The sequence below is a fragment of the Phalacrocorax carbo genome (assembly GCF_963921805.1).
Source record: "Phalacrocorax carbo chromosome 29 unlocalized genomic scaffold, bPhaCar2.1 SUPER_29_unloc_5, whole genome shotgun sequence".
Classification (NCBI taxonomy): Eukaryota; Metazoa; Chordata; class Aves; order Suliformes; family Phalacrocoracidae; genus Phalacrocorax; species Phalacrocorax carbo.
The window spans coordinates 1-24,748 of NW_026990235.1; the positions used below are offsets into that span (position 1 = coordinate 1).

A 24,748-nucleotide genomic window follows, 5' to 3' on the forward strand; every position below is an offset into this window, starting at 1 on the left:
TGTCCCTGACCCCCCCCTCACCCCCCTCGCCCCCGATGTAGGAGCTGAAGCTGCCTTGCGCCCGCGTGGTGGAATCGAGCTGCGTCCTGGACGTCCTCATCAAGCTGCTGGAAGTGGTGCAGCCCTGCCTGCAAGCCGCCAAGGAGCACAAGGAGGTGCAGACCCCCAAGTAAGGAGGGGGGGCGGCCCCCCAAACCCCACCCCAGCACCGTCTTGTGACCCCTATTGATGTATTTGTGGTGTGTTTGTCCCCCCACCAAAAAAAGGTGGATCACCCCCGTGTTGCTGCTCATCGATTTCTACGAGAAGACGGCGGTTTCTTCTAAACGCAGGGCTCAGATGAACAAGGTGGGGGGGATGGGGCAGCCTGGGGGGCATGTGGGGTCCTGGGGTGGGGGCTTGGGGTCCTGGGGGGCATAGATGGGGCAGGGGGATATGTGGGTTGGGATATAGGGTCTTGGCAGGGGGGGATGTGGGGTCTTGAGGGGGACAGATGTGGTCCTGGGAGGGACATGGGAGGTTTGGGGGGGTTCGGGGGGGTCTGGGAGGGGCATGGGGCAGCCTGGGGGGCATGTGGGGTCCTGGGGTGGGGGCTTGGGGTCCTGGGGGGGCATAGATGGGGCAGGGGGATATGTGGGTTGGCATATAGGGTCTTGGCGGGGGGGATGTGGGGTCTTGTGGGGGACAGATGTGGTCCTGGGAGGGACATGGGGGGTTTGGGTGGGGTTCGGGGGGGTCTGGGAGGGGCATGGGGCAGCCTGGGGGGCATGTGGGGTCCTGGGGTGGGGGCTTGGGGTTCTGGGGGGGCATAGATGGGGCAGGGGGATATGTGGGTTGGGATATAGGGTCTTGGCAGGGGGGGATGTGGGGTCTTGAGGGGGACAGATGTGGTCCTGGGAGGGACATGGGAGGTTTGGGGGGGTTCGGGGGGGTCTGGGAGGGGCATGGGGCAGCCTGGGGGGCATGTGGGGTCCCGGGGTGGGGGCTTGGGGTCCTGGGGGGGCATAGATGGGGCAGGGGGATATGTGGGTTGGCATATAGGGTCTTGGCGGGGGGGATGTGGGGTCTTGTGGGGGACAGATGTGGTCCTGGGAGGGACATGGGGGGTTTGGGTGGGGTTCGGGGGGGTCTGGGAGGGGCATGGGGCAGCCTGGGGGGCATGTGGGGTCCTGGGGTGGGGGCTTGGGGTCCTGGGGGTGACACAGACAGGGTGACGAGAGATATGGGGTCTTGTGGGGGGAGATGTGGGGTCTTGGGGGTGGCCAGATGTGGTCCTGGGGGGTTTTTGGGGTCCTGGAGGGGGACACACGGGGTTGTGGGGACACACGGGGGGTCCCGGCGTGGGGCTGTGGGGTTTGGGGTGGGGGTGGGGGGTGTCACACGGGGTCCTGGGGGGGACCGTGTGGAGGGTGACAAGCAGCCCGTGCCGATGGTACCGCGGCAACACCCAGAGACACCCCGAGCGACGGCGAAAGGGGGTCACAAGCGGGGTGGTGGGTGGGGGGGTGTACGCACTGCTGACCCCCCCCCGCCCTTACCTCCCCCTCCCCAGTACCTCCAGGCCACAGGGAACAACTGGCGGTGGTTCGACGACCGCTCGGGTCGCTGGTGCAGCTACAGCGCCAGCAACAACAGCACGATCGACGCGGCCTGGCGCGCCGGCGAGACCAGCGTCCGCTTCACCGCCGGCCGCCGCCGCTACACCGTCCAGTTCACCACCATGGTGCAGGTACCGGCGTCACTGGGAGCGGGCTCTTCTCGGGGGGGGGTGGGGGGGGCCTGTGTTTCGGCACCCCCCGATACCAAGTAACTCTCCGGGTGTTGTTTAGGTGAACGAGGAGACGGGGAACAGGCGGCCGGTGATGCTGACGCTGTTGCGAGCCCCCCGCTCCGGCAAGGGAGGGAAGGACGGCGCCGAAGGCGAGCGGGCGCCCGAGGAAGGGCGGGATGCGGAGGGGAGGGGCAAGGAGGAGCCCCCCGGTATGTTGGGGTGGGGGGGCTGTAGGGGTTGGGGGGGGTGGGGGGGGTCTTTGGGGTGTGGGGAAGGGGCGTAGGGGGCCATACGGGGCTGGGATTTGGGGCTGGGGAGAGGATATGGGGTTCAGGGGGCATTTGGGGGGCAATGGGGGGGTCTGAGAGGTCATGGAGGGGGTGACTGAGGTCGCTGCACCCCTAAAGTTGGGGGGTGTTGGGGGATGTGGGGGTGGGGAAGGGGTGTAGGGAGCCATACGGGGCTGGGGAGAGGATTAGGGGTTCAGGGGGCATTTGGGGGGCTATGGGGGGGTCTGAGGGATGACGGAGGGGGTGACTGAGGTCGCTGCACCCCTAAAGTTGGGGGGTGTTGGGGGATGTGGGGTTTGGGGGGTGTTGGGGGATGTGGGGGTTTGGGGGGTGGGGAAGGGGCGTAGGGGGCCATGCGGGGCTGGGATTTGGGGCTGGGGAGAGGCTATGGGGTTCAGGGGGGCATTTGGGGGGCAATGGGGGTGTCTGAGAGGTCATGTAGGGGGTGGCTGAGGTCGCTGCACCCCTGAAGTTGGGGGGTGTTGGGGCATGTGGGGTTCGGGGGGTGTTGGGGGATGTGGGGGTTTGGGGGGTGGGGAAGAGGCGTAGGGGGCCATGCGGGGCTGGGATTTGGGGCTGGGGAGAGATTTAGGGGTTCAGGGGGCAATGGGGGGGTCTGAGGGGTCACGGAGGGGTTGACTGAGGTCGCTGCACCCTTAAAGTTGGGGGGTGTTGGGGGATGTGGGGGTGGGGAAGGGGTGTAGGGAGCCATACGGGGCTGGGGAGAGGATTAAGGGTTCAGGGGGCATTTGGGGGGCAATGGGGGGGGTCTGAGGGGTCATGGAGGGGGTGACTGAGGTCGCTGCACCCCTAAAGTTGGGGGGTGTTGGGGCATGTGGGGTTTGGGGGGTGTTGGGGGATGTGGGGGTTTGGTGGGTGGGGAAGGGGCGTAGGGGGCCATGTGGGGCTGGGATTTGGGGCTGGGGAGAGGATATGGGGTTCAGGGGGGCATTTGGGGGGCAATGGGGGTGTCTGAGAGGTCATGGAGGGGGTGACTGAGGTCGCTGCACCCCTGAAGTTGGGGGGTGTTGGGGCATGTGGGGATTGGAGGGGGGGGTTGGGGGCGTCAGGCTGTTGCGGGGGACACACCCGTGTCCTGGCACCCCCAGAGCTGGGGGAGACAGGGACTGGGGGGGAGCTGGGGGATGAAGGGGGGCGATGTGGGGGGAGATCTGGGGGGTGGGGGGGTGTCAGAGAGGCTTGCAGCCCGTTGTGGGGCTCACCGCGCCCCGCACCCCCGCAGCCCCAGAGCCGCCGTCGGAGGAAGAAGCCTCGGCGGCGCCATCCTCATCCTCCCCCTCGCCGCCGTCCGCTTCCCCCTCGCCGGAGGATCCCTCGGCGTGGGCCGAAGCCCCGGTCCGAGGCTTGGCCGAAGAGGCCGTCCCGGCCGTTCTCCGAGCGTGCGTCAGTATGCTGGGGGTACCGGTGGACCCGGATACCCTCCACGCCACCCTCCGCCTGTGCCTTCGCCTGACGCGGCACCACAAGCACGCGCTGCTCTTCGCCGAGCTGCGCAGCACCCGCACCATCCTGGGGCTCACCCAGAGCTCCGGCTTCACCGGCTTCACCCCCCTCGTCACCCTCCTCTTCCGGCACATCATCGAGGACCCCTGCACCCTGCGGCACACCATGGAGAAGGTGCCGGGGCACTGGGGGGGCTGGGGGCGAGGGTGGGGGGAATTGGGGGGTCTGGGGGACGCTGGGGATGAGGGGAGGGGGGAATTGGGGGTCTGGGGGACGCTGGGGACAAGGGGAGGGGGGAATTGGGGGGTCTGGGGGACGCTGAGGACAAGGGGAGGGGGGAACGGGGGGCCTGGGGGACGCTGGGGACAAGGGGAGGGGGGGAACGGGGGGCCTGGGGGACGCTGGGGACAAGGAGATGGGGGAACGGGGGGCCTGGGGGACGCTGGGGACAAGGGGAGGGGGAATTGGGGGGCCTGGGGGACGCTGGGGACAAGGGGAGGGGGGAACGGGGGGCCTGGGGGACGCTGGGGACAAGGGGAGGGGGGAACGGGGGGCCTGGGGGACGCTGGGGACAAGGGGAGGGGGGAATTGGGGGACGCGGGGAGGGGGGAATGGGGGGTCTGGGGGACGCTGGGGACAAGGGGAGGGGGGAATTGGGGGACGCGGGGAGGGGGGAATGGGGGGTCTGGGGGACGCTGGGGACAAGGGGAGGGGGGAATTGGGGGGTCTGGGGGACGCTGGGGACGCGGGGGGGGGGAATGGGGGGCCTGGGGGACGCTGGGGACAAGGGGAGGGGGGAACGGGGTGTCTGGGGGGACGCTGGGGACAAGGAGAGGGGGGAATTGGGGGGGCTTGGGGTGAGGAGAGGGGGGAATTGGGAGCCTGGGGGCGAGGGGGTGGGATTTGAGGGGCTGGTGACAGGGGGGTGAGGGAGTTGGGGGGATGGGGGTGGAATGGGGGAGAGGGGAGGGGGGTTTGGGGGAGCTGGGGGTGAGGAGGGAAATGGGGGCAAGGAGGTGGGGGAATTGGGGGGATGGGGGAGAGGGGAGGGGGGAATGGGGGGTCTGGGGGACGCTGGGGACAAGGGGAGGGGGGAATTGGGGGTCGGGGGGGTGGGGGGACACGGGCATCGGAGGGCTCTGCCCTCAGGCCGGTGGGGGGGCTCAAAAGGGGTTACAGGGCTGTTGGGGAGGACGAGCCCCCCCATCGCCCTTGGCGGGGGCAGCCTTGGGGTGCCCCCCCCAACGCGGTGCCCCCCCGCAGGTGGTGCGGTCGGCGGCCACCAGCGGGGCGGGCAGCACCACCTCGGGGGTGGTTTCGGGGAGCCTGGGCTCCCGCGAGGTCAACTACATCCTGCGGGTGCTGGGTCCCGCCGCCTGCCGCAGCCCCAGCGTCTTCACCGAGGTGGCCACGGGCTGCATCCGCATCGCCCTGCCCGCGCCCCGCGGCTCCGGCACCGGTCAGCGCCCGGCGGGGGGGCGCCGCGATCCGGGGCGGGGGGCCGGGGGCTCGGGAGTGGGGGTCCCAGGGGGCCCGGGGCTCAGGAATGGGGGTCCCAGGGGGGCCTGTGGCTCAGGAATGGGGCTCCAGGGGGTCCCGGGGGGGCCTGTGGCTCAGGAATGGGGGTCCCAGGGGGGTCCGTGGCTCAGGAATGGGGGTCCCAGGGGGGCCCGTGGCTCAGGAATGGGGGTCCCAAGGGGGCCCGTGGCTCAGGAATGGGGGTCCCAAGGGGGTCCGTGGCTCAGGAATGGGGGTCCCAGGGGGGCCTGTGGCTCAGGAATGGGGCTCCAGGGGGTCCCGGGGGGGCCTGTGGCTCAGGAATGGGGGTCCCGGGGGGCCCGTGGCTCAGGAATGGGGCTCCAGGGGGTCTGGGGGGGACAGTGGCTCAGGAATGGGGCTCCCGGGGTTCCCAGTGGCTCCCAGGGGTGCCTGTGGGTCAGAAATGGGGGTCCTGGGGTCCCTGTGGCTCCCAGGGATGGCTGTGGATCAGAAATGGGGGTCCTGGGGATGGCTGTGGGTCAGAAATGGGAGATCGCGGGCATCCCTGTGGGTCAGAAATGGGGGTCCCGGGGGTCCCTGTGGCTCCCAGGGGTGGCTGTGGGTCAGGAAGGGGGCTCCCAGGGGTGCCTGTGGGTCAGAAATGGGGGTCCCGGGGCTCCCTGTGGCTCCCAGGGGTGGCTGTGGGTCAGGAAGGGGGCTCCCAGGGGTGCCTGTGGGTCAGAAATGGGGGTCCCGGGGGTCCCTGTGGCTCCCAGGGGTGGCTGTGGGTCAGGAAGGGGGCTCCCAGGGGTGCCTGTGGGTCAGAAATGGAGGTCCTGGGGGTCTCTGTGGCTCCCAGGGGTGCCTGTGGGTCAGGAATGGGGGTCCCAGGGGTGCCTGTGGGTCAGAAGTGGGGGTCCCGGGGCGTCCCTTCCCCCCCAAAACAGGGGTCCCCGGACCCCCTTTAGCCCCCCCATACAATCCCTTCACACCCTAAAGCGGCGCAGTCGCAGCCCACAAGCCCGAGCACCCAGGGTGGGGGTGGGGGGGGGTGTGGTGTTCCCGGCACCCCCTTTTCCCCCCCCAGCACCCCCTTTTCCCCCCCCGGCACCCCCATACGCCCCCCCCCGACACCCCCTTTCCCCCCCCCAGCCTCCGACGACGAGTTCGAGAACCTGCGGATCAAAGGCCCCAACGCGGTGCAGCTGGTGAAGACGACGCCGGTGAAGGCGGCGCCGCTGCCCCCCATCCCCGAGCCCATCAAGGACGTCATCTACGACATGCTCAACGCCCTGGCCGCCTACCACGCCCCCGAGGAGGGTACGCGGGGAGGGGGGCGCCCCCAGCCCCCCAGCCCTGCCCCCCAACCCGGCCCCCCCCCCCCCCCATTCCGGTGTTTGCAACGCCGGGGGGTTTTGGGGGGGAAGGGGAGGGGGAAGGGGGTGGGGTGGGGGGTGGTGGGGGGGGGTGGGGGTGGGAGGGAGGGAACTGGGGGGGGGATACAAGGGGGAGAAGGGGGGGGGAGAATTGGGGTGCTCCCAGGGGGTGGGGTGCACCTAAGGGGGAGAATTGGGGTGCCCCCAGGGGGTGGGGTGCACCTAAGGGGGAGAATTGGGGTGCTCGTGGGGGGGGAATTGGGGTGCCCCCAGGGGTTGGGGTGCACGTGGGGGGGGAATTGGGGTGCCCCCAGGGGTTGGGGTGCACGTGGGGGGGGAATTGGGGTGTCCCCAGGGGTTGGGGTGCACGTGGGGGGGGAATTGGGGTGCCCCCAGGGGGTGGGGTGCACGTGGGGGGGGAATTGGGGTGCCCCCAGGGGGTGGGGTGCACGTGGGGGGAGAACTGGGGTGTCCCCAGGGGGTGGGGTGCACGTGGGGGGGGGAACTGGGGTGCCCCCAGGGGGTGGGGTGCACGTGGGAGGGGAATTGGGGTGCCCCCAGGGGTTGGGGTTCACGTGGCGGGGGAATTGGGGTGCCCCCAGGGGTTGGGGTGCACGTGGGGGGGGAATTGGGGTGCCCCCAGGGGTTGGGGTGCACGTGGGGGGGGAATTGGGGTGCCCCCAGGGGGTGGGGTGCACGTGGGGTGGGAATTGGGGTGCCCATGGGTAGTGGGAGGATTGGGGTGCCGGGGGGGGGGGAATTGGGGTGCTCCCAGCAGGACACACCCTTCCGGGCACCCCCCCGTGGCGCCGAGTCCCCGATTAATTGGGGGGGGGGGCAGGGGGGCGCCCCCCCCAAGCCCTTGCTTTGCGTGGGGGTGCCCTGAGCCGTGCGCGTGTGTGTGTCCCCCCCCCAAAAGGCGACAAGGGGGACCCCAAAAGCGCGGCCCCCAGCGAGGTGAGCCAGCTGCTCTCCGACATCGGCGACGACATGTACCAGCAGTACCGCAGCCTCACGCGCCCCCCCGCCGACTTCGACCCCCCCGCCGGCTTCGCCATCAACGTGCGCGGGGTTTCGGGGCGCTGGGAGGGGCTGCGGGGTCTTGGGGGGACACCCCACCCCCCCCACCCCCAAACCCCCACCCCTCTGACGTCCCCCTCCCCGGCTCCCCCAGGCCCAGGTCTTCGCTGCCGACGGAGCCGCCGCTGAGACGCCGCCGACGGGAACCCCCCAGGGAGAAGGTAGCGGTGTTGTGTCCCCCCCCCGAGCCCCCCGGTGTCCCCCCGGTGTCCCCCCAGCGTCCCGGAGCCCCCCGGTGTCCCCCCGGTGTCCCCCCAGCGTCCCCGAGCCCCCGGTGTCCCCCCAGCGTCCCGGAGCACCCCAGTGTCCCCCCGGTGTCCCCCCAGCGTCCCGGAGCACCCCAGTGTCCCCCCGGTGTCCCCCCAGCGTCCCGGAGCCCCCCGGTGTCCCCCCGGTGTCCCCCCAGCGTCCCCGAGCCCCCCGGTGTCCCCCCGGTGTCCCCCCAGCGTCCCCGAGCCCCCCGGTGTCCCCCCAGCGTCCCGGAGCACCCCAGTGTCCCCCCGGTGTCCCCCCAGCGTCCCGGAGCACCCCAGTGTCCCCCCGGTGTCTCCCCAGCGTCCCGGAGCCCCCCGGTGTCCCCCCGGTGTCCCCCCAGCGTCCCGGAGCCCCCCGGTGTCCCCGCACCCCCCAATGTCCCCGCCAATGTCCCTGAGACCTCCCGCATCCCCCCCACATCCCCGAGCCCCCCAGTGTCCCCCCCGTGTCCCCCCTTGTCCCTGAGCCCCCCAATATCCCCCGTGTCCCCCCTGTATCCCTGTGACCTTAACTGCCCCGTCCCCACCCCCCCGCCCCTGACCCCGCCCCCCGTCTGGCGTCCCCGCCCCCCGTCTGGCGTCCCCGCCCCCTGTCCGGCGTCCCCGCCCCTGACCCCGCCCCCCTGTCTGGCATCCCCGCCCCCCTGTCTGGCATCCCCGCCCCTGACCCCGCCCCCCACCCGGCGTCCCTGCCACTGACCCCGCCCCCCGCCCGGTGTCCCCGCCCCCCGCCCGGTGTCCCCGCCCCCCGCCCGGTGTCCCCGCCCCCCGGTGTCCCCGACCCCGCCCCCCGGCGTCCCCGACCCCGCCCCCCGGCGTCCCCGCCCCCGCCCCCCTGGCGCCCATGACCCCGCCCCCTGCCCGGCGTCCCTGCCACTGACCCCGCCCCCCCAGAGCCCCCAACCCCGCCCGGTGTTCCCGCCCCCGACCCCGCCCCCCGGCGTCCCCGCCCCCGCCCCCTGGCGTCCCCGCCCCCCTGGCGCCCATGACCCCGCCCCCCGCCCGGCGTCCCCGCCCCTGACCCCGCCCCCCGCCAGCAGCCAGCCCTGAGGAGGGCCGGGAGGGGCGGAAGGAGAAGGACGGCGAGCGCGGCGAGGAGCGGCAGCGAGCCAAGGCTTCCAAGCCCCTCATGCCCACCTCCACCATCCTGCGGCTGCTGGCCGAGCTCGTGCGCTCCTACGTGGGCATCGCCACCCTCATCGCCAACTACAGCTACACCGTGGGGCAGTCGGAGCTCATCAAGGAGGTGACGAGGCGGCCGCCGCCGGCGCTTGTCCCCGCGGGGTGGGGGGCGGTGGCGTCACCCTGCGGGGTCCCGTCACCCTGCGGGGTCCCGTCACCCTGTGCAGTGGGTTTCCCTGTGCCACCAGGCACTTGGGTGCTCTGTCACCCCACGCGTCGGGGCGTTCCGTCACCCCACGCGTCGGGGCGTTCCGTCACCCCACGCATCAGTGTTCTGTCGGGGTGTTCTCTCGCCCTGGCGTGGGGGGTTTCCGTGTGTCACCGCACACTGGGGTCTCCATCACCGTGCGGGTGAAGGTCCCCCGTCACCCCACGCGCTGGGGTCCCTTGTCACCCTGTGGAGAAGGTTCCCCTGAACCCCCAGACATCCGGGTCCCCACCCCCATGTGCCTCAGGGTGTCCCGTCACCCCACACCCCCTCTTCTCTTGTCGCCAAACACCCGGCGGCCCCCTTTGCTCCCCCTTCGCTCCCCCTTCCCAGTGTCCCCCCTTTGTCCCCGAACTCCCAGCGTCCCCCCTTTGTCCCCGAACTCCCAGCGTCCCCAGGCTCCCCCCGCTCCTCAGGGACAGGGTGATTCGGGGGTCCAGGGGGGCGATTTGGGGGTCCGGGGGGCTGTTTTCAGAGTCTGGGGCTGCATTTTCAGAGTCTAGGGGGGCATTTTTGGGCCCAGAGGAGTGATTTGGGGGTCCGGGGGGCGTGTTTTCATGTTCAAGGGAGTGGTTTTGGGTCTAGGTGGGTGTTTTTGGGGTACAGGGGGTGTGCTTTCGGGCCCAGGGGGGTGTTTATGGGCCCAGAGGGCACATTTTTGGGTCCAGAGGGATGTTTTTGGGGTCCAGGGGGTGCATTTTCGGTGCCAGGGAGTGCATTTTCAGGTCCAGGGGGGCCTTTTCAGGTCTGGGGGGCGTTTTTGGGCCGAGGGGGGTGCTTTTGGGGCCCAGGAGGTGTGTTTTTGGGTCTAAGGGATACGATTTTGGGCGCAGGGGGGCGTTTTTGGGTCCAGAGTGGTGTGTTTTTGGGTCCGGGGGGGGCATTTTTGGGCCCGGGGGGTGCGTTTTTGCATCCAGAGGGATTTTCTTGTGGTCCAGGGGGTGCATTTTTGGTGCCGGGGGGTGTGTTTTTGGGTCCAGGGGGCGCGTTTTTGGGTCCAGAGGGATGTTTGTGGTGCCGGGGGTGCATTTTTGGGTGCGGGTGGTGCATTTTCAGGCCCAGGGGTAGCGATTTTGGGTCCAGGGGGGCGTTTTTGGGGCCCAGGAGATGCGTTTTTGGGTCCAGAGGAATGTTTTTGGTGCTAGGGGGTGCATTTTCGGGTCTAGGGGGGGCGTTTTGGGCACCGGGGGGGTGTTTTTGGGTCCAGGGGGTGCATTTTCGGGTGCAAGCGGGGGGCGTTTCGGGGTGTCTGACCCCGCCCCGGCGGCCGCTCCCTGCAGGACTGCAGCGTGCTGGCCTTCGTCCTGGACCACCTGCTGCCCCACACGCAGAACGCCGAGGACAAGGACACGCCGGCGCTGGCGCGGCTCTTCCTGGCCAGCCTGGCGGCGGCGGGCAGCGGCACCGACGCCCAGGTCGCTCTGGTCAACGAGGTGAAGGCGGCCCTGGGACGGGCGCTCGCCATGGCCGAGAGCACCGAGAAGCACGCCAGGTGGGGGGCTGAGGGGCTCCTCGGGGGGCTGAGGGGCTCCTCGGGGGGTCGAGAGGTCCCTCCGTGGGGTTGAGAGGTTCCTCAGGGGCCTGAGGGGTTCTTCAGGGGGATGAAGAGCTCCGTGGGGGCTTGAGAGGTTCCTCCGTGGGGTCGAGAGGTCCCTCAGCGGCCCATGGTGCTCCTTGGGGGGGTTGAAGAGTTCTTCAGGGGGCTGAAGAGCTTCTTGGGGGGTCGAGAGGTTCCTCGGGGGGACTAAGGGCTTCCTCGGGGGGGCTGAGGGGTTCCTCCGTGGGGTTGAGAGGTTCCTCTGTGGGGTCGAGAGGTTCCTCAGAGGCCTTAGGGGTTCCGAGGGGTTCTTCAGGGGGCTGAAGAGCTCCTTGGGGGGGTTGAGAGGTTCCTCCATGGGGATGAGAGGTTCCTCGGGGGGTTGAAAGGTTCCTCTGGGGGCCATGAGGATCCTTTGGGGGGCTGAGGGGTTCCTCATGGGGTCAAGGGGTTGCTTGTGGGGTCGAGAGGTTCCTCTGGGGATTTGAGAGGTTCCTTGGGAGACTGACATGTTCTCTAGGGGGTCGAGAGGTTGCTCTGGGGGATTGAGAGGTTCCCTGGGGGGCTGAGAGGTTCCTCCATGGGTTTGAGAGATTCCTTGGGGGGCTGAGAGGTTTCTCCCTGGGGTCAAGAGGTTCCTCTGGGGGATCAAGAGGTTCCCTGGGGGGCTGAGAGCTTCTCCAGGGGGTCGACACGTTCTCTGGGGGGTCAGGAGGTTCTTCCGGGGGTTGAGAGGTTCCTCTGAGGTTTGAGAGGTTCCTCAGGGGCCTGAGGGGTTTTTCAGGGGGCTGAAGAGCTCCTTGGGGGGTCGAGAGATTTTTTTGGGGGTCAAGAGGTTCCTCAGGGAGCTGATGGATTCCTCTGGGGTTTGAGAGGTTCCTTGGGGGCCCGAGGGGTTCCTCTGGGGGGCCGTGAGGATCCTTGGGGGGTCAAGAGGTTCCTCCAGTGGGTCAGGAGGTTCCTTGGGAGGTTGTTTCCTCCTCCATGGGGTTGACCCAACCTCAATGGAGTTGACCCATCTTCTACAGGCACTTTGTTCTCTGTGGGGTTGGCGCCTCCTCCGTGGGGCCGGGGGGGTCTCCGCGGGGCCGGGGGGGTCTCCGCAGGGGGGACGCACGCCCGGCGGGAGCGTGACACGTCCCCTCGTCCCCCTCCGCAGGCTCCAAGCCGTCATGTGCATCATCAGCACCATCATGGAGTCGTGCCCCTCCACCTCCAGCTTCTACAGCAGCGCCGCCAAGACGCAGCACAACGGCATGAACAACATCATCCGCCTCTTCCTCAAGAAGGGCTTGGTCAACGACCTGGCGAGGGTCCCCCACAGCCTCGACCTCTCCAGGTACGGCCCGACCCGGACGCCTGCCTCCACGGCGGCGGAGGGGGGTCCTGAGGGGTTGTGGTGGGTCTTGAGAGGGTTGTGGTGGGGTCTTGAGGGGTTGTGGTGGGTCTTGAGGGGTTGTGGTGGGTATTGAGGGGTTGTGGTGGGTCTTGAGGGGTTGCGGTGGGGTCTTGAGGGGTTGCGGGGGGGTCCTGAGGGGTTGTGGTGGGTCTTGAGGGGTTGTGGTGGGTCTTGAGGGGTTGTGGTGGGGTCTTGAGGGGTTGCGGTGGGCTCTTGAGGGGTTGTGGTGGGGTCCTGAGGGGTTGCGGTGGGGTCCTGAGGGGTTGTGGTGGGTCTTGAGGGGTTGTGGTGGGGTCTTGAGGGGTTGTGGTGGGCTCTTGAGGGGTTGTGGTGGGGTCTTGAGGGGTTGCGGTGGGGTCTTGAGGGGTTGCGGTGGGGTCTTGAGGGGTTGTGGTGGGGTCCTGAGGGGTTGTGGTGGCTCTTGAGGGGTCTTGAGGGGGTTGTGGTGGGTCTTGAAGGGTTGTGGGTGGGGTCTTGAGGGGTTGTGGTGGGGTCCTGAGGGGTTGTGGTGGGCCTTGAGGGGTCTTGAGAGGTTGTGGTGGGTCTTGAGGGGGTTGTGGTGGCTCTTGAAGGGTTGTGGGTGGGGTCTTGAGGGGTCTTGGGGCAGGTCTTGAGGGGTTGCGATGGCTCTTGAGGGGTCTTGAGGGGTTGTGGTAGGGTCTTGAGGGGTTTGGGGCGGGTCTTGAGGGGTTGTGGTGGGGTCTTGAGGGGTTGAGGGGGGTATTGGGGGGGTCTTGAGGGGTTTGGGGTGGGTCTTGAGGGGTTGCAATGGCTCTTGAGGGGTCTTGAGGGGGTTGTGGTCAGTCTTGAGGGGGTTGTGGTAGGGTCTTGAGAGGTTTGGGGCGGGTCTTGAGGGTTTTGGGGTGGGTCTTGGGGGGTCTTGGGGCAGGTCTTGAGGGGTATTGGGGGGTTTGGGGGGTGTCTTGGGGCAGGTCTTGAGGGGTTGTGGCGGGGTCTTGAGGGGTTTGGGGCGGGTCTTGAGGGGTTGTGGTGGGGTCTTGAGGGGTTGCGGTGGAGTCTTGAGGGGTTGCGGTGGGGTCCTGAGGGGTTGTGGTAGGGTCTTGAGGGGTTGTGGGTGGGGTCCTGAGGGGTTGTGGTGTTGTGGTGGCTCTTGAGGGGTCTTGAGGGGGTTGTGGTGGCTCTTGAAGGGTTGTGGGTGGGGTCTTGAGGGGTTGTGGTGGGGTCCTGAGGGGTTGTGGTGGGCCTTGAGGGGTCTTGAGGGGTTGCGATGGCTCTTGAGGGGTCTTGAGGGGTTGTGGTAGGGTCTTGAGGGGTTTGGGGCAGGTCTTGAGGGCTTTGGGGCGGGTCTTGAGGGGTTGTGGTGGGGTCTTGAGGGGTTGAGGGGGGTATTGGGGGGGTCTTGAGGGGTTTGGGGTGGGTCTTGAGGGGTTGCGATGGCTCTTGAGGGGTCTTGAGGGGGTTGTGGTAGGGTCTTGAGAGGTTTGGGGCGGGTCTTGAGGGTTTTGGGGTGGGTCTTGGGGGGTCTTGGGGCAGGTCTTGAGGGGTATTGGGGGGTTTGGGGGGTGTCTTGGGGCAGGTCTTGAGGGGTATTGGGGGTGTCTTGGGGGGTTTGGGGGTGTCTTGGGGCAGGTCTTGAGGGGTTGTGGTGGGGTCTTGAGGGGTTGAGGGGGGTATTGGGGGGGTCTTGAGGGGTTTGGGGTGGGTCTTGAGGGGTTGGGGAGTCTTGGGGGGATCTTCGTGGGTCTTGAGGTGTCTGGGGGGGTGGTCTCGAGGGGTCACGAGGGGTCGTGGTGGGTCTGGGGCGGGGGGGGTGGGGGTTGTGGGGGTCTCCCGGCCGCCGGGGTCCCACGCGACACCCCCCGACCCGCAGCCCCAACATGGCGAACACGGTGAACGCGGCGCTGAAGCCCTTGGAGACGTTGTCCCGCATCGTCAACCAGCCCAGCGGCCTCTTCGGCACCAAGGGCTCCTCCAGCAAGAGCAAGGGGGAGGGGGCCGGGGGCGCCCGGGAGGCCGGCGCCGCCCCCCCCGACGGAGGTACCCCCGCGCCCCCCCCGCGCCCCCTGTCCCCCGCCTCCTTGTGTCCCCAAATCTCTCGTGTCCCCCATCTCTCTCCTGCCCCCCATATTCCACGTGCCCCCCCATATTCCACGTGTCCCCCCCATTTTCCACGTGTCCCCCCATTTTCCACGTGTCCCCCCATTTCCACGTGTCCCCCCATTTTCCACGTGTCCCCCCATTTTCCACGTGTCCCCCCATTTTCCACGTGTCCCCCCATTTTCCACGTGTCCCCCCCATTTTCCTTGTTCCCCCCCATTTCCACGTGCCCCCCCTTTTTCCTTGTGCCCCCATTTTCCACGTGCCCCCCATTTTCCACGTGTCCCCCCCATTTTCCACGTGTCCCCCCATTTTCCACGTGTCCCCCCCATTTTCCACGTGTCCCCCCATTTTCCACGTGTCCCCCCCATTTTCCATGTGTCCCCCCATTTTCCACGTGTCCCCCCATTTTCCACGTGTCCCCCCCATTTTCCTTGTTCCCCCCCATTTCCACGTGCCCCCCCTTTTTCCTTGTGCCCCCATTTTCCACGTGTCCCCCCATTTTCCACGTGTCCCCCCATTTTCCACGTGCCCCCCCATTTTCCACGTGCCCCCCCATTTTCCACGTGTCCCCCCCATTTTCCATGTGTCCCCCCCATTTTCCACGTGTCCCCCCATTTTCCTTGTGCCCCCCATTTTCCACGTGTCCCCCCCATTTTCCACGTGTCCCCCCATTTTCCACGTGCCCCCCCCATTTTCCACGTGCCCCCCATTTTCCACGTGCCCCCCATTTTCCACGTGTCCCCCCATTTCCACGTGTCCCCCCCATTTCCACGTGTCCCCCCCATTTCCACGTGTCCCCCCCATTTTCACATGCCCCCCACATCTTCCATGTGACCCCTATATCTTGTGCCCCCAATTTTCCTTGTGTCCCCCCAATATCTCCCGTGTCCCCCCAATATCTCCGCTGCCCCCCATTTTCCATGTGCCCCCCAAATCTCTTCTGCCCCCCACATCTCTCCTGCCCCCCAATCGTCCTTGTGCCCCCCCAAATCTCTTGTGCCCCCCGTTTTTCATGTCTCCCCTGCGTCCCCCCCATCTCTGGAGCCCCCCAATATCTCCGCTGCCCCCCATTTTCCATGTGCCCCCCAAATCTCTTCTGCCCCCCTCATCTCTCCTGCCCCCCAATCGTCCTTGTGCCCCCCCAAATCTCTTGTGCCCCCCGTTTTTCATGTCTCCCCTGCGTCCCCCCCATCTCTGGAGCCCCCCAATATCTCCGCTGCCCCCCCATCTCCTCTGTGCCCCCCAATATTCCCTGTCCCCCCCAAACTCCCTTGGTGTGTGTCCCCCCCCCCATCTCCCACCACATTCCTCCCTCCCCTCCCCATGGTGCCCCCCCCGCGGGGGGCGGGGCGGGGGGGAGGGGGACTCGTGTGTCCCCCCGACACCCCCATTTAACCCCCACCCCCCCGAAGGGGACCCCGGGGACCCCGAGCCCCCCGAGGAGGACGCGGAGGCGGCGCAGGCGGAGGCGGCCGACGGCGACATGGACGGGGAAGCCGAGGGCGACGCGGTGGTGCTGGCCGGGCAGCCCGAGGGGCTCAGCACCCAGGAGATGCAGGTGAGGGGAACCCCCCCACCCCCCCAAAAAAATCCCCACCCCCAAATCCCACCCCCGGCGCCCCCTAATTCCCCTCGTAACCCCCTCCCCGAGGTGGAAAACGAGCTGGAGGATCTCATCGACGAGCTGCTGGAGAGGGACGGCGCCGCCGGCAACAGCACCATCATCGGTGAGAGCCCCCTCCCCGCGCCAAAACCGGGGTTACCAGCCCCCCGCCCACCCCTCCCACCCCCCAAATATCGGGGCGCGCCCCTTAAAGCCGCTCCCCCTCCCCAAAGTGAGCCGCTCCGGCGAGGACGAGTCGCAGGAGGACGTGCTGATGGACGAAGCTCCCTCCAACCTCAGCCAAGCCTCCACGCTGCAGGCCAACCGGGAAGGTCGGCGCCTCGGGGTGGGGGCGGGGGGTCCCCAAGAGGGCTTTTTTTGGGGGGGGGGGACACGCCGTGATCCCACCTACCCCCCCCCCACCCCCCCTCGGTCCCCTCCCCCCGACAGATTCCATGAACATCCTGGATCCCGAAGATGAGGAAGAGCACACGCAGGAGGAAGACAGCAGCGGCAGCAACGAGGATGAGGATGACAGCCAGGACGAGGAGGAGGAGGAAGAGGAGGAAGATGAGGATGATCAGGTGGGAGGCGACCCCGGACCCCGACCCGTGAGGGGGCGACGGTGGCCCTTTGGGGTCTGGGTGTCCCCGTTCTGGGGCAAGATACCCCCATTTTAGGTCAAGGTTTCCCTGTTTTGGGTCAACGATCTTTCATGTTAGGTCAAGGTTCTTCCATGTTGGGTCAAGGTTTCTCCATGTTGGGTGAAGGTTCCCCCATTTTGGGTGAAGGTTCCCCCATTTTGGGTGAAGGTTCCCCTGTTTTGGGTCAATGATCTTCCATGTTAGGTCAAGGTTCCCCCATTTTGGGTCAAGGTTACCCCATTTTGGGTCAACAATCTTCCATTTTGGGTCAACAATCTTCCATGTTGGGTCAAGGTTCCTCCCTGTTGGGTCAAGGTTCCTCCGTGTTGGGTCAATGATCTTCCATGTTAGGTCAAGGTTCGTCCATTTTGGGTCAAGGTTCCCCTGTTTTGGGTCAACGATCTTCCATGTTGGGTGAAGGTTCCCCCGTTTTGAGTCAAGGTTACCCCATTTTGGGTCAACAATCTTCCATGTTGGGTCAAGGTTCCTCCATGTTCGGTCAAGATACCCCATTTTGGGTCGGGGATGGCCCTTTTGGGTCAAGTTTCCTCCATTTTGAGTCAAGGTTCCCCCATTTTGGGTTGGGGATGGCCATTTTGGGTCAAGGTTGCTCCGTTTTGGGTCAACAATCTTTCATGTTTGGTCAAGGTTCCCCTGTTTTGGGTCGGGGACGGCCATTTTGGGTCATGGTTCCTCTGTTTTGGGTCAAGAGACCCCCATTTTGGGTTGGGGATGGCCATTTTGGGTCAAGGTTCCTCCATTTTGGGTCAAGGTTCGTCCATGTTGGGTCAAGGATCCTCCATATTGGGTCAGGGTGACCCAGTTTTGGGTCAAGGTTTCACCATACTGGGTCAGGGTGGCCGCGTTTTAGGTCAAGATACTGCCATTTTGGGTCGGGGATGGTCATTTGGGGTCAAGGTTCCTTCATTTTGGGTCAAGATACCCCTATTTTAGATCAAGGTTCCCCCATTTTGGGTCGGGGATGTCCATTTTGGGTCAAGATACCCCCATTTCGGGTCACGGACAGGCATTTGGGGTCAAAGTTTCTCCATTTTGGGTCAGTGATCTTCCATGTTGAGTTAAGGTGACCCCTTTTTGGGTCAAGATACCCCCATTTTGGGCCAGGGGCTGCCATTTTGGGCCAAGATTCCCCCCGTTTGGGTCAGGGTTCCTCCATTATGGGTCAAGATGTCCCCATTTGGGGTCGGGGTGTCCCCGCTGAACCCCGCCCTCCCCCTTTGCGGGGGTTGTTCCCCCTCAGGATGATGAGGAAGGGGAGGAAGGGGAGGAAGAGGAGGACGACGACGACGGCTCGGAGATGGAACTGGACGAAGATTACCCGGACATGAACGCCTCCCCCCTCGTCCGCTTCGAGCGCTTCGACCGCGACGACGACCTCATCATCGAGTTCGACAACATGTTCTCCAGCCCCAGTATGGACTGGAAAGGGGGGACCCCAAAAAAGGGGGGGTACACGGCGATTTGGGGGGTGCTGCGGGGCTGCCCCCCCTTGCCCCAGGGTTGGGGTGAGCTGCGGGTGTCACCTCCCTGAGGGATTGGGGGGGGCAAAGTGGGGTTTGCCCCGTGACACCCCAATTTATCCCCTCCCCATGGCCTTTGGGGGGGGTTAAGAAGGGGTTCTCCCCGTGACACCCCAATTTATCCCCTCCCCATGGCCTTGGGGGGGTTAAGAAGGGGTTTGCCCGTGACACCCCAATTTATCCCCTCCCCATGGCCTTGGGGGGGTTAAGAAGGGGTTCTCCCCCAATACCCCAATTTATCCCCTCCCCATGGTCTTTATGGGGGGTTAAGAAGGGGTTTGCCCCGTGACACCCCAATTTATCCCCTCCCCATGGCCTTTGGAGGGGGTTAAGAAGGGGTTCTCCTCTTGACACCCCAATTTATCCCCTCCCCATGGCCTTTGGGGGGGGGTTAAGAAGGGGTTCGCCCCCTGACACCCCAATTTATCCCCTCCCCATGGCCTTTGGGGGGGGTTAAGAAGGGGTTTGCCCCGTGACACCCCAATTTATCCCCTCCCCATGGCCTTGGGGGGGGTTAAGAAGGGGTTCTCCCCGTGACACCCCAATTTATCCCCTCCCCATGGCATTTGGGGGGGGTTAAGAAGGGGTTCTCCCCCGATACCCCAATTTATCCCCTCCCCATGGCCTTGGGGGGGGGTCCAGGACAATGTTTGCCCCCCAACACCCCAATTCCCCCCCTCCCGCTGCCTCACCCCATGGCAGCGGCAGCCGGAGGGTTGTTCCCCACCCTCCCTCGCACCCCATTTTCCATTCCCCCCTCCTCCGACCCCCCATTTTCCCTCACTTTCCCCCCTTTTTCCCCTCTTCCCAGCCGACATCCCGCCCTCCCCCGGCAACATCCCGGCCAGCCACCCGCTGCTGGTCCGCCACGCCGACCACGGCTCGCTGGGGCTGGGGAGCGGAGCCGCCACCACCCGCCTGGCGCAGGGCCTGGGGCGCAGCCAGCGCACCCTGCGGCAGCTCACCGCCAACGCCGGCCACACCATCCACGTGCACTACCCCGGCGCCCGCCAGCCCAACCCGCCCCTCATCCTGCAGCGGTGAGCGGCCCGCGAGCCCCCCCAGAGCCCTGGGGACACCCCCAAATCCCCCGTCGGCCCCGACGCGCTCCGTCAGCGCCCCGTGCGCCCCTCACCCTCCTTCGCCCTCCTTTATCCTCCGCTGTGCCCCATCGACCCCAAGTTCATCCCTTCAGGCCCCCCCGGGACCCCACAGACCCCCCCAAATCCCCCATCCCGTGCCCCATCAGACCCCGTTTCCCCCACTCAGGGTCCCCCCTATCCCCCATGTCCCCCTCCCCCCTGCGGTCTCCCCCCCTCCCTGGGGTCCCCCCTATCCCCCATGTCCCCCCCCTCCCTGGGGTCCCCCCTCCCCCTGGGGTCCCCAATGCCCCCCATGTCCCCCTCCCCCCTGCGGTCTCCCCCCCTCCCTGGGGTCCCCAATGCCGCCCATGTCCCCCCCTCCCTGGGGTCCCCAATGCCCCCCATGTCCCCCTCCCCCCTGGGGTCCCCAATGCCGCCCATGTCCCCCCCTCCCTGGGGTCCCCCCTCCTCCCTGGGGTCCCCAATGCCCCCCATGTTCCCCTTCCCCCTGAGGTCCCCCCTCCCCCCTGGGGTCCCCAATGCCCCCCATGCCCCCCTCCTCCCTGGGGTCCCCAATGCCCCCCATGTCCCCCTCCTCCCTGGGGTCCCCAATATCACCCATGTTCCCCCCCCTCCCTCGGGTCCCTAATGTCCCCCATGTCCCCCTGCTCCCTGGGGTCCCCCCTCCTCCCTGCCCCCCAAGTCCCCCTGCTCCCCGGGGTCCCCGCCCCCCCCCGGGGTGCCGCCCCCCGCCCCTGACGCGCCCCCCGCCCCCGCAGGCTGCTGGGCCCCTCGGCGGCGGCCGACATCCTGCAGCTGAGCAGCAGCCTGCCGCTGCAGAGCCGGGGCCGGGCCCGGCTGCTCGTGGGCAACGAGGACGTCCACATCATCGCCCGCTCCGACGACGAGCTCCTCGACGACTTCTTCCACGAGCAGGGCAGCGCCGGCAGCCAGGCAGGCGAGTGCGGGCGGGGCCCGGGGGGCGGGGCCCGGGCGGGCGGGGCCCGGGCGGGCGGGGCCCGCAGGAAAGCGGGGCTCCCTCCCCCCCACCCCCCCTCCCGATCCGAGTGTCTCTGGGGATGGAGGGGAGGGGGAGGAGCCTGGAGGAAGGGGGTGGGGTCTCAAAGGGGTGGGGCTTGAGTGGGCGGAGCTCACAGGAAAGCATGGCTCCCTCCCCCCACCCCCCTCCCGACCCGAGTGTCTCTGGGGATGGAGGGGAGGGGGTGGAGCTGGAGGGAGGGGGAGGAGCCTGGAGGAAGGGGGTGGGGTCTCAAAGGGGTGGGGCTTGAGTGGGTGGAGCTCACAGGAAAGCATGGCTCCCTCCCCCCACCCCCCTCCTGACCTGAGTGTCTTTGGGGGTGGGGTGAGGGGGAGGGGCCTGGAAGGGGTGGGGCCGGAGTGGGTGGGGCCAGGGGTGGGGCCTGAGTTGGTGGGGCCCACAGGAAAGCAAGGATCCCCACCCCACTCCCAACCCAAGTGTCTGTGGGGACCGAGGGGAGGGGCTGGGGGCTGAAATGGGCGGGGCCTGAGCAGATGGGAGGACACACCCTACCCACCCAAGTGGCTGGAGGGAGCAGGAGGCGGGGCCTGGAGGGAGAGGGCGGGGCCTGCAGTGGGGTGGGGACGCACACCCATTCCCCCTAGCTTTGGGTATAGTGGGCGGGGCCAGGCGAGGGGGAGGAGCCTGTGCAGAGAGGGCGGGGCCTAAGTGAGCAAAGGGCGTGTCTGGGAAAGGGGGCGGGGCCTAGGTGAGGGGGTGGGGCCAGTGGGCGTTATCTGGATGATGTAGGCGGGGCTTGATTGACAAGGCAAGCCCTGGAGTAGGGAAGGATGGGCTGGGACCATGGTGGGGCGTGGCTTCACCTAAGGGAGGCGTGGCCTAGCTGGAGGGGGCGTGGCCTAGCTGAGGAAGGGAGGGGTCCCCTCCCTGGATGCCTGGGTTCACTCTGCGCCCCCGCCCCCCCCCCCCACAGGGACCCTCTCGAGCATCCCCACCGCCCTGACGCGCTGGACCGAGGAGTGCAAGGTGCTGGACGCCGAGAGCATGCACGACTGCGTCTCGGGTGAGCCCCCCAGCACCCCCCCGTGCCCCCCAGCACCCCCCGTGCCCCCCAGTGACCCCCCAAACCAGCACCGCCACCACCCCACCGCAGAGAGCCCCTCCGGCCCTGGCACCCGGGGCTCACAACCCCCACCCCGACGCCTCCAGACTCCCCCTGGGGGTGCCAGCACCGCTCGGGGGGGGTCCCCGCACCCCTCGGGGGGGGTCCCCGCACCCCAAACCCCCCTGCTTCATGCCCCCCCGCCCCCCCAGTGGTGAAGGTGCCCATCCTGGCGCGGCTGGAAGCCCTGCGGGACGAGGAGCTGGACGAGCGGCGGGAGAAACGCCGGCGCCAGGCGGCCGAGGAAGAAGCCAAAAGCACCGAGCGAAGCGCCGACGACAAGGACGGGGCCGACGCCCAGGTGAGGGACACCCCAAAACCCCCCCAAACCGCCCCCAAAACCCCCTGGGTCTTTTTAAGGGGGGTGGGGGGGCGCGTCTCCGTTATTCACCCCTCCGCCGCCTCAGTCGCCTTCCCCTCTCCCGCAGGACGCGGCGTCCAAGGCCGCCGCCGCCTCCGCCGACGCCACCCCCTCAGGTAATCCCCCTCCCCCCTTCAATATTGGGGTCCCGACGTACCCGAATGAACCCGCCCCCCTAAAAATAAGCCCCCCAAACCCACCCCCCCCCTCCCCCGACCTGGCACCCCGCGGGTTGAGGTAGTAGATTGTATAGTTGGAGGGTCACACCCCCGTCTCGGAGATAACTATACAGTCTACTGTCTTCCTCGCGGGGCGCGCGGCCGCCGCCGGACGCCTGGGTCCCCTAGTTATTGGGGGGGGCTGGGGGGGGGGGGCTGTAGCATCCCCTCCCCTCCCCCCCCCCCCCCCCCAGCACACCCAGTATCAACCCAAGGCCGAGAAACGGGGGAGATTTGAAAGCGGGTGGGTGGGGGGTGGGTGCATGTGGTTTGTTTTAAGGGGTGATTAAAATGGTGGGGGATGTTGGGGGGGGGGTTTGAGGGGATTTGGGGGGGGATTTAAGGGGGGGTTGAGGGGATTTTGGGGGGATTTAAGGGGGGGTTGATGGGATTTGGGGGGGTTTGAGGGGATTTTGGGGGGTTTTGAAAGGGGTTTGAGGAGATTTTGGGGGAGATTTAATGGGGGTTTGAGGGGATTTTGGGGGGATTTAAGGGGGGGTTGATGGGATTTGGGGGGGTTTGAGGGGGGTTTGAGGGGATCTTGGGGGGTTTTGAGGGGATTTTGGGGAGGTTTGGGAGATTGGGGAGGTTTGAGAGGATTTGGGGGGGCTTAAGGGGATTTTGGGGGGTTATGGGGATTTGGGGGGGTTTAAGGGGATATTGGGGGGGTTGAGTGCGTTTTGGGGCATTTAAGGGGATTTTGGAGGGTTTGATGGGATTTTGGGGGGGTTGAGGGGGTTTTGGGCAGGGGAGTGAGGGAGTTTAAAGAGGATTTTAGGGGAGGGGGAGGGGTTCTTAGGGGGGTTTGGGGGGTACAAAGTGGCCTGGGGGGGGGAGGGGTGTGTGTGTGGAGCAGGATGGGACACCCCCCCCCATTTTGGGGGTGCAGCCGGACACCTGGGTCCCCCCCAAAGCGGGGGAGGGGAGGGGGGGGGGTTGGGGGGAGGGAGGCTCCCAGATTTCTGGGCGTGCCCCCGCCCCCCCCCCCCCCAATACTGATCCCCCTCCCTCTCCCAGAACCCAGCGGGACGCCGGGAGAGACCCCCCCTCCCGGTCCCCACCGGACATTGGTGATGTTGGAACCGACGCCGACCCCCCCGGATCCCCCTTCGGGAGCCCCCCAAATTCCCACGCGCCCCCCGCAACCCCCCGAACAGGAAGAGGGGGGGCCGGGACGACCCCCCCAAGACGCCGAAGCCACCCAGATGGAGCTGTCGCCCGCTCCCACCATCAGTAAGCCAGGTTTTTAGGGGGTGGGGGGTGTCTCATGGATTTGAGGGGGGGGTGATAATTTGGGGGAGGGGGTTGATGACGTCCCCCCGCCCTCAGCGTCGCTGTCGCCGGAGCGGGCGGAGGACTCGGACGCGCTGACGGCCGTGAGCAGCCAGCTGGAAGGATCCCCCATGGACACCTCGAGTTTGGCTTCCTGTACTCTGGACGAAGCGGGGGGCGGGGGGGTACCTCCCCCTCCCCCGACAGCACCCCAAAACCCACCCGGGACCCCGCAGGGACCCCCGCCCGCCCCCCCCGACGCCGCTCAGCCCCCCGACGAGAGGTGAGAGCTCCGCCTTCCTCGCCCCGACAGCCCCCGCTGGCTTCCTCTCCTTTCTTATATAAAAGGGAGGGGGGGTGGGGGTGGTTTTGGGGCGGCCTGCGTTGACGTCACGCCCCTTGCTGACGTCACCCCTCCCCGCCTGTGACGTCACCCCAAGCTCGCCCCCCGCCTCGTCCTCGGAGAGCTCGTCCACGCGGGATTCGGCCGTCGCCATCTCAGGAGCCGACTCGCGGGGGATTTTGGAGGAGCCGCTGCCCTCCACCAGCAGCGAGGAGGAGGATCCCCTCGCCGGTCAGCGTCACCTCCCCCCCGCGTCAGCTCCCCCCCGCGTCACCTCCCCCCTCGTGTCACCTCCCCCCCGTGTCACCTCCCCCCGTGTGTCACCTCCCCCCCGTGTCACCTCCCCCCGTGTCACCTTCCCCCGTGTCACCTCCCCCCGTGTCACCTTCCCCCGTGTCGCCTCCCCCCCGTGTCACCTTCCCCCGTGTCACCTCCCCCCGTGTGTCACCTCCCCCGTGTTGCCTCCCCCCGTGTCACCTTCCCCCGTGTCACCTCCCCCCGTGTGTCACCTCCCCCCGTGTCGCCTCCCCCCCGTGTCACCTTCCCCCCGTGTCACCTTCCCCCCGTGTCACCTCCCCCCCGTGTCACCTCCCCCCCGTGTCACCTCCCCCCCGTGTCACCTCCCCCCGTGTGTCACCTCCCCCCGTGTCACCTCCCCCCGTGTGTCACCTCCCCCCGTGTCACCTCCCCCCGTGTCACCTCCCCCCCCGTGTCACCTCCCCCCCGCGTCACCTCCCCCCATGTCTCCCGTGTCCCCTGGGGGGGGTCCCCATGTCCCCTGGGGTGTCCCCTGGCCCCGGGGGTCCCCGGGCGCCCCCCAACGCGTGCGCCCCCCAGGGATCAGCCTGCCGGAGGGGGTGGACCCCTCGTTCCTGGCGGCGCTGCCGGACGACATCCGGCGGGAGGTGCTGCAGAACCAGCTGGGGATCCGCCCCCCCGCCCGCGCCCCGCCCGCGCCCAGCCCCGCCCCGCCCGTCGTGGCCAACCCCGGCCTCACCGAGGTCAGCCCCGAGTTCCTGGCCGCCCTGCCCCCGGCCATCCAGGAGGAGGTGGGTGGGGGCCGCCGGGGGGCGGGGCCGGGGTGGGGCCCTCACTGGGTGGGGTAAGGGGAGGGGTCTAGTCAGTGGGTGGGGGTAGAGGGGTGGGGCCTGGGGTGGGGCCTAGAAAAGGGGTGGGGCTAAGGGTGTGTGGCCTTGACTGAGGGTGGGGGTTGAGGGGAGGGGTGTGGCCTGGGGTGGGGCTTAGAAAAGGGGTGGGGCTAAGGGTGCTGTGGCCTTGACTGAGGGTGGGGTAAAGGGGAGTGGCTTAATGAGTGGGTGGGGCCCGGGTGGGGCTTGGGCAGGGGGGAATGGGGAAGGGTGTTGGGTGTAGAAAAAGGGGTGTGGCCTTTACTGGGGCGGGGTAAGGGGGAGTGGTTTAGT

At 67.7% G+C, this 24,748-nt stretch overlaps 1 protein-coding gene across 1 annotated transcript; it reads left to right on the forward strand.

The window, feature by feature from the left end:
- Nucleotides 1-44: 44 nt before the first annotated feature.
- Nucleotides 45-24,429, forward strand: LOC135310740 (E3 ubiquitin-protein ligase HUWE1-like; the record flags this gene model as incomplete). The annotated part of the gene is made up of 27 exons (XM_064439700.1): nucleotides 45-169; nucleotides 267-348; nucleotides 1,553-1,729; nucleotides 1,830-1,980; nucleotides 3,305-3,699; nucleotides 4,789-4,984; nucleotides 6,157-6,324; nucleotides 7,300-7,442; nucleotides 7,555-7,621; nucleotides 8,752-8,960; nucleotides 10,385-10,596; nucleotides 11,801-11,980; nucleotides 13,872-14,038; nucleotides 15,514-15,659; nucleotides 15,753-15,828; nucleotides 15,938-16,036; nucleotides 16,155-16,288; nucleotides 17,610-17,781; nucleotides 18,701-18,929; nucleotides 19,751-19,929; nucleotides 20,945-21,034; nucleotides 21,286-21,434; nucleotides 21,541-21,610; nucleotides 22,730-22,945; nucleotides 23,042-23,267; nucleotides 23,425-23,558; nucleotides 24,165-24,429. Coding segments are annotated over 27 exons (4,457 nt in total), but the record flags the coding sequence as incomplete, so codon positions are not given.
- Between the last annotated feature and the right edge of the window lie 319 nt (nucleotides 24,430-24,748).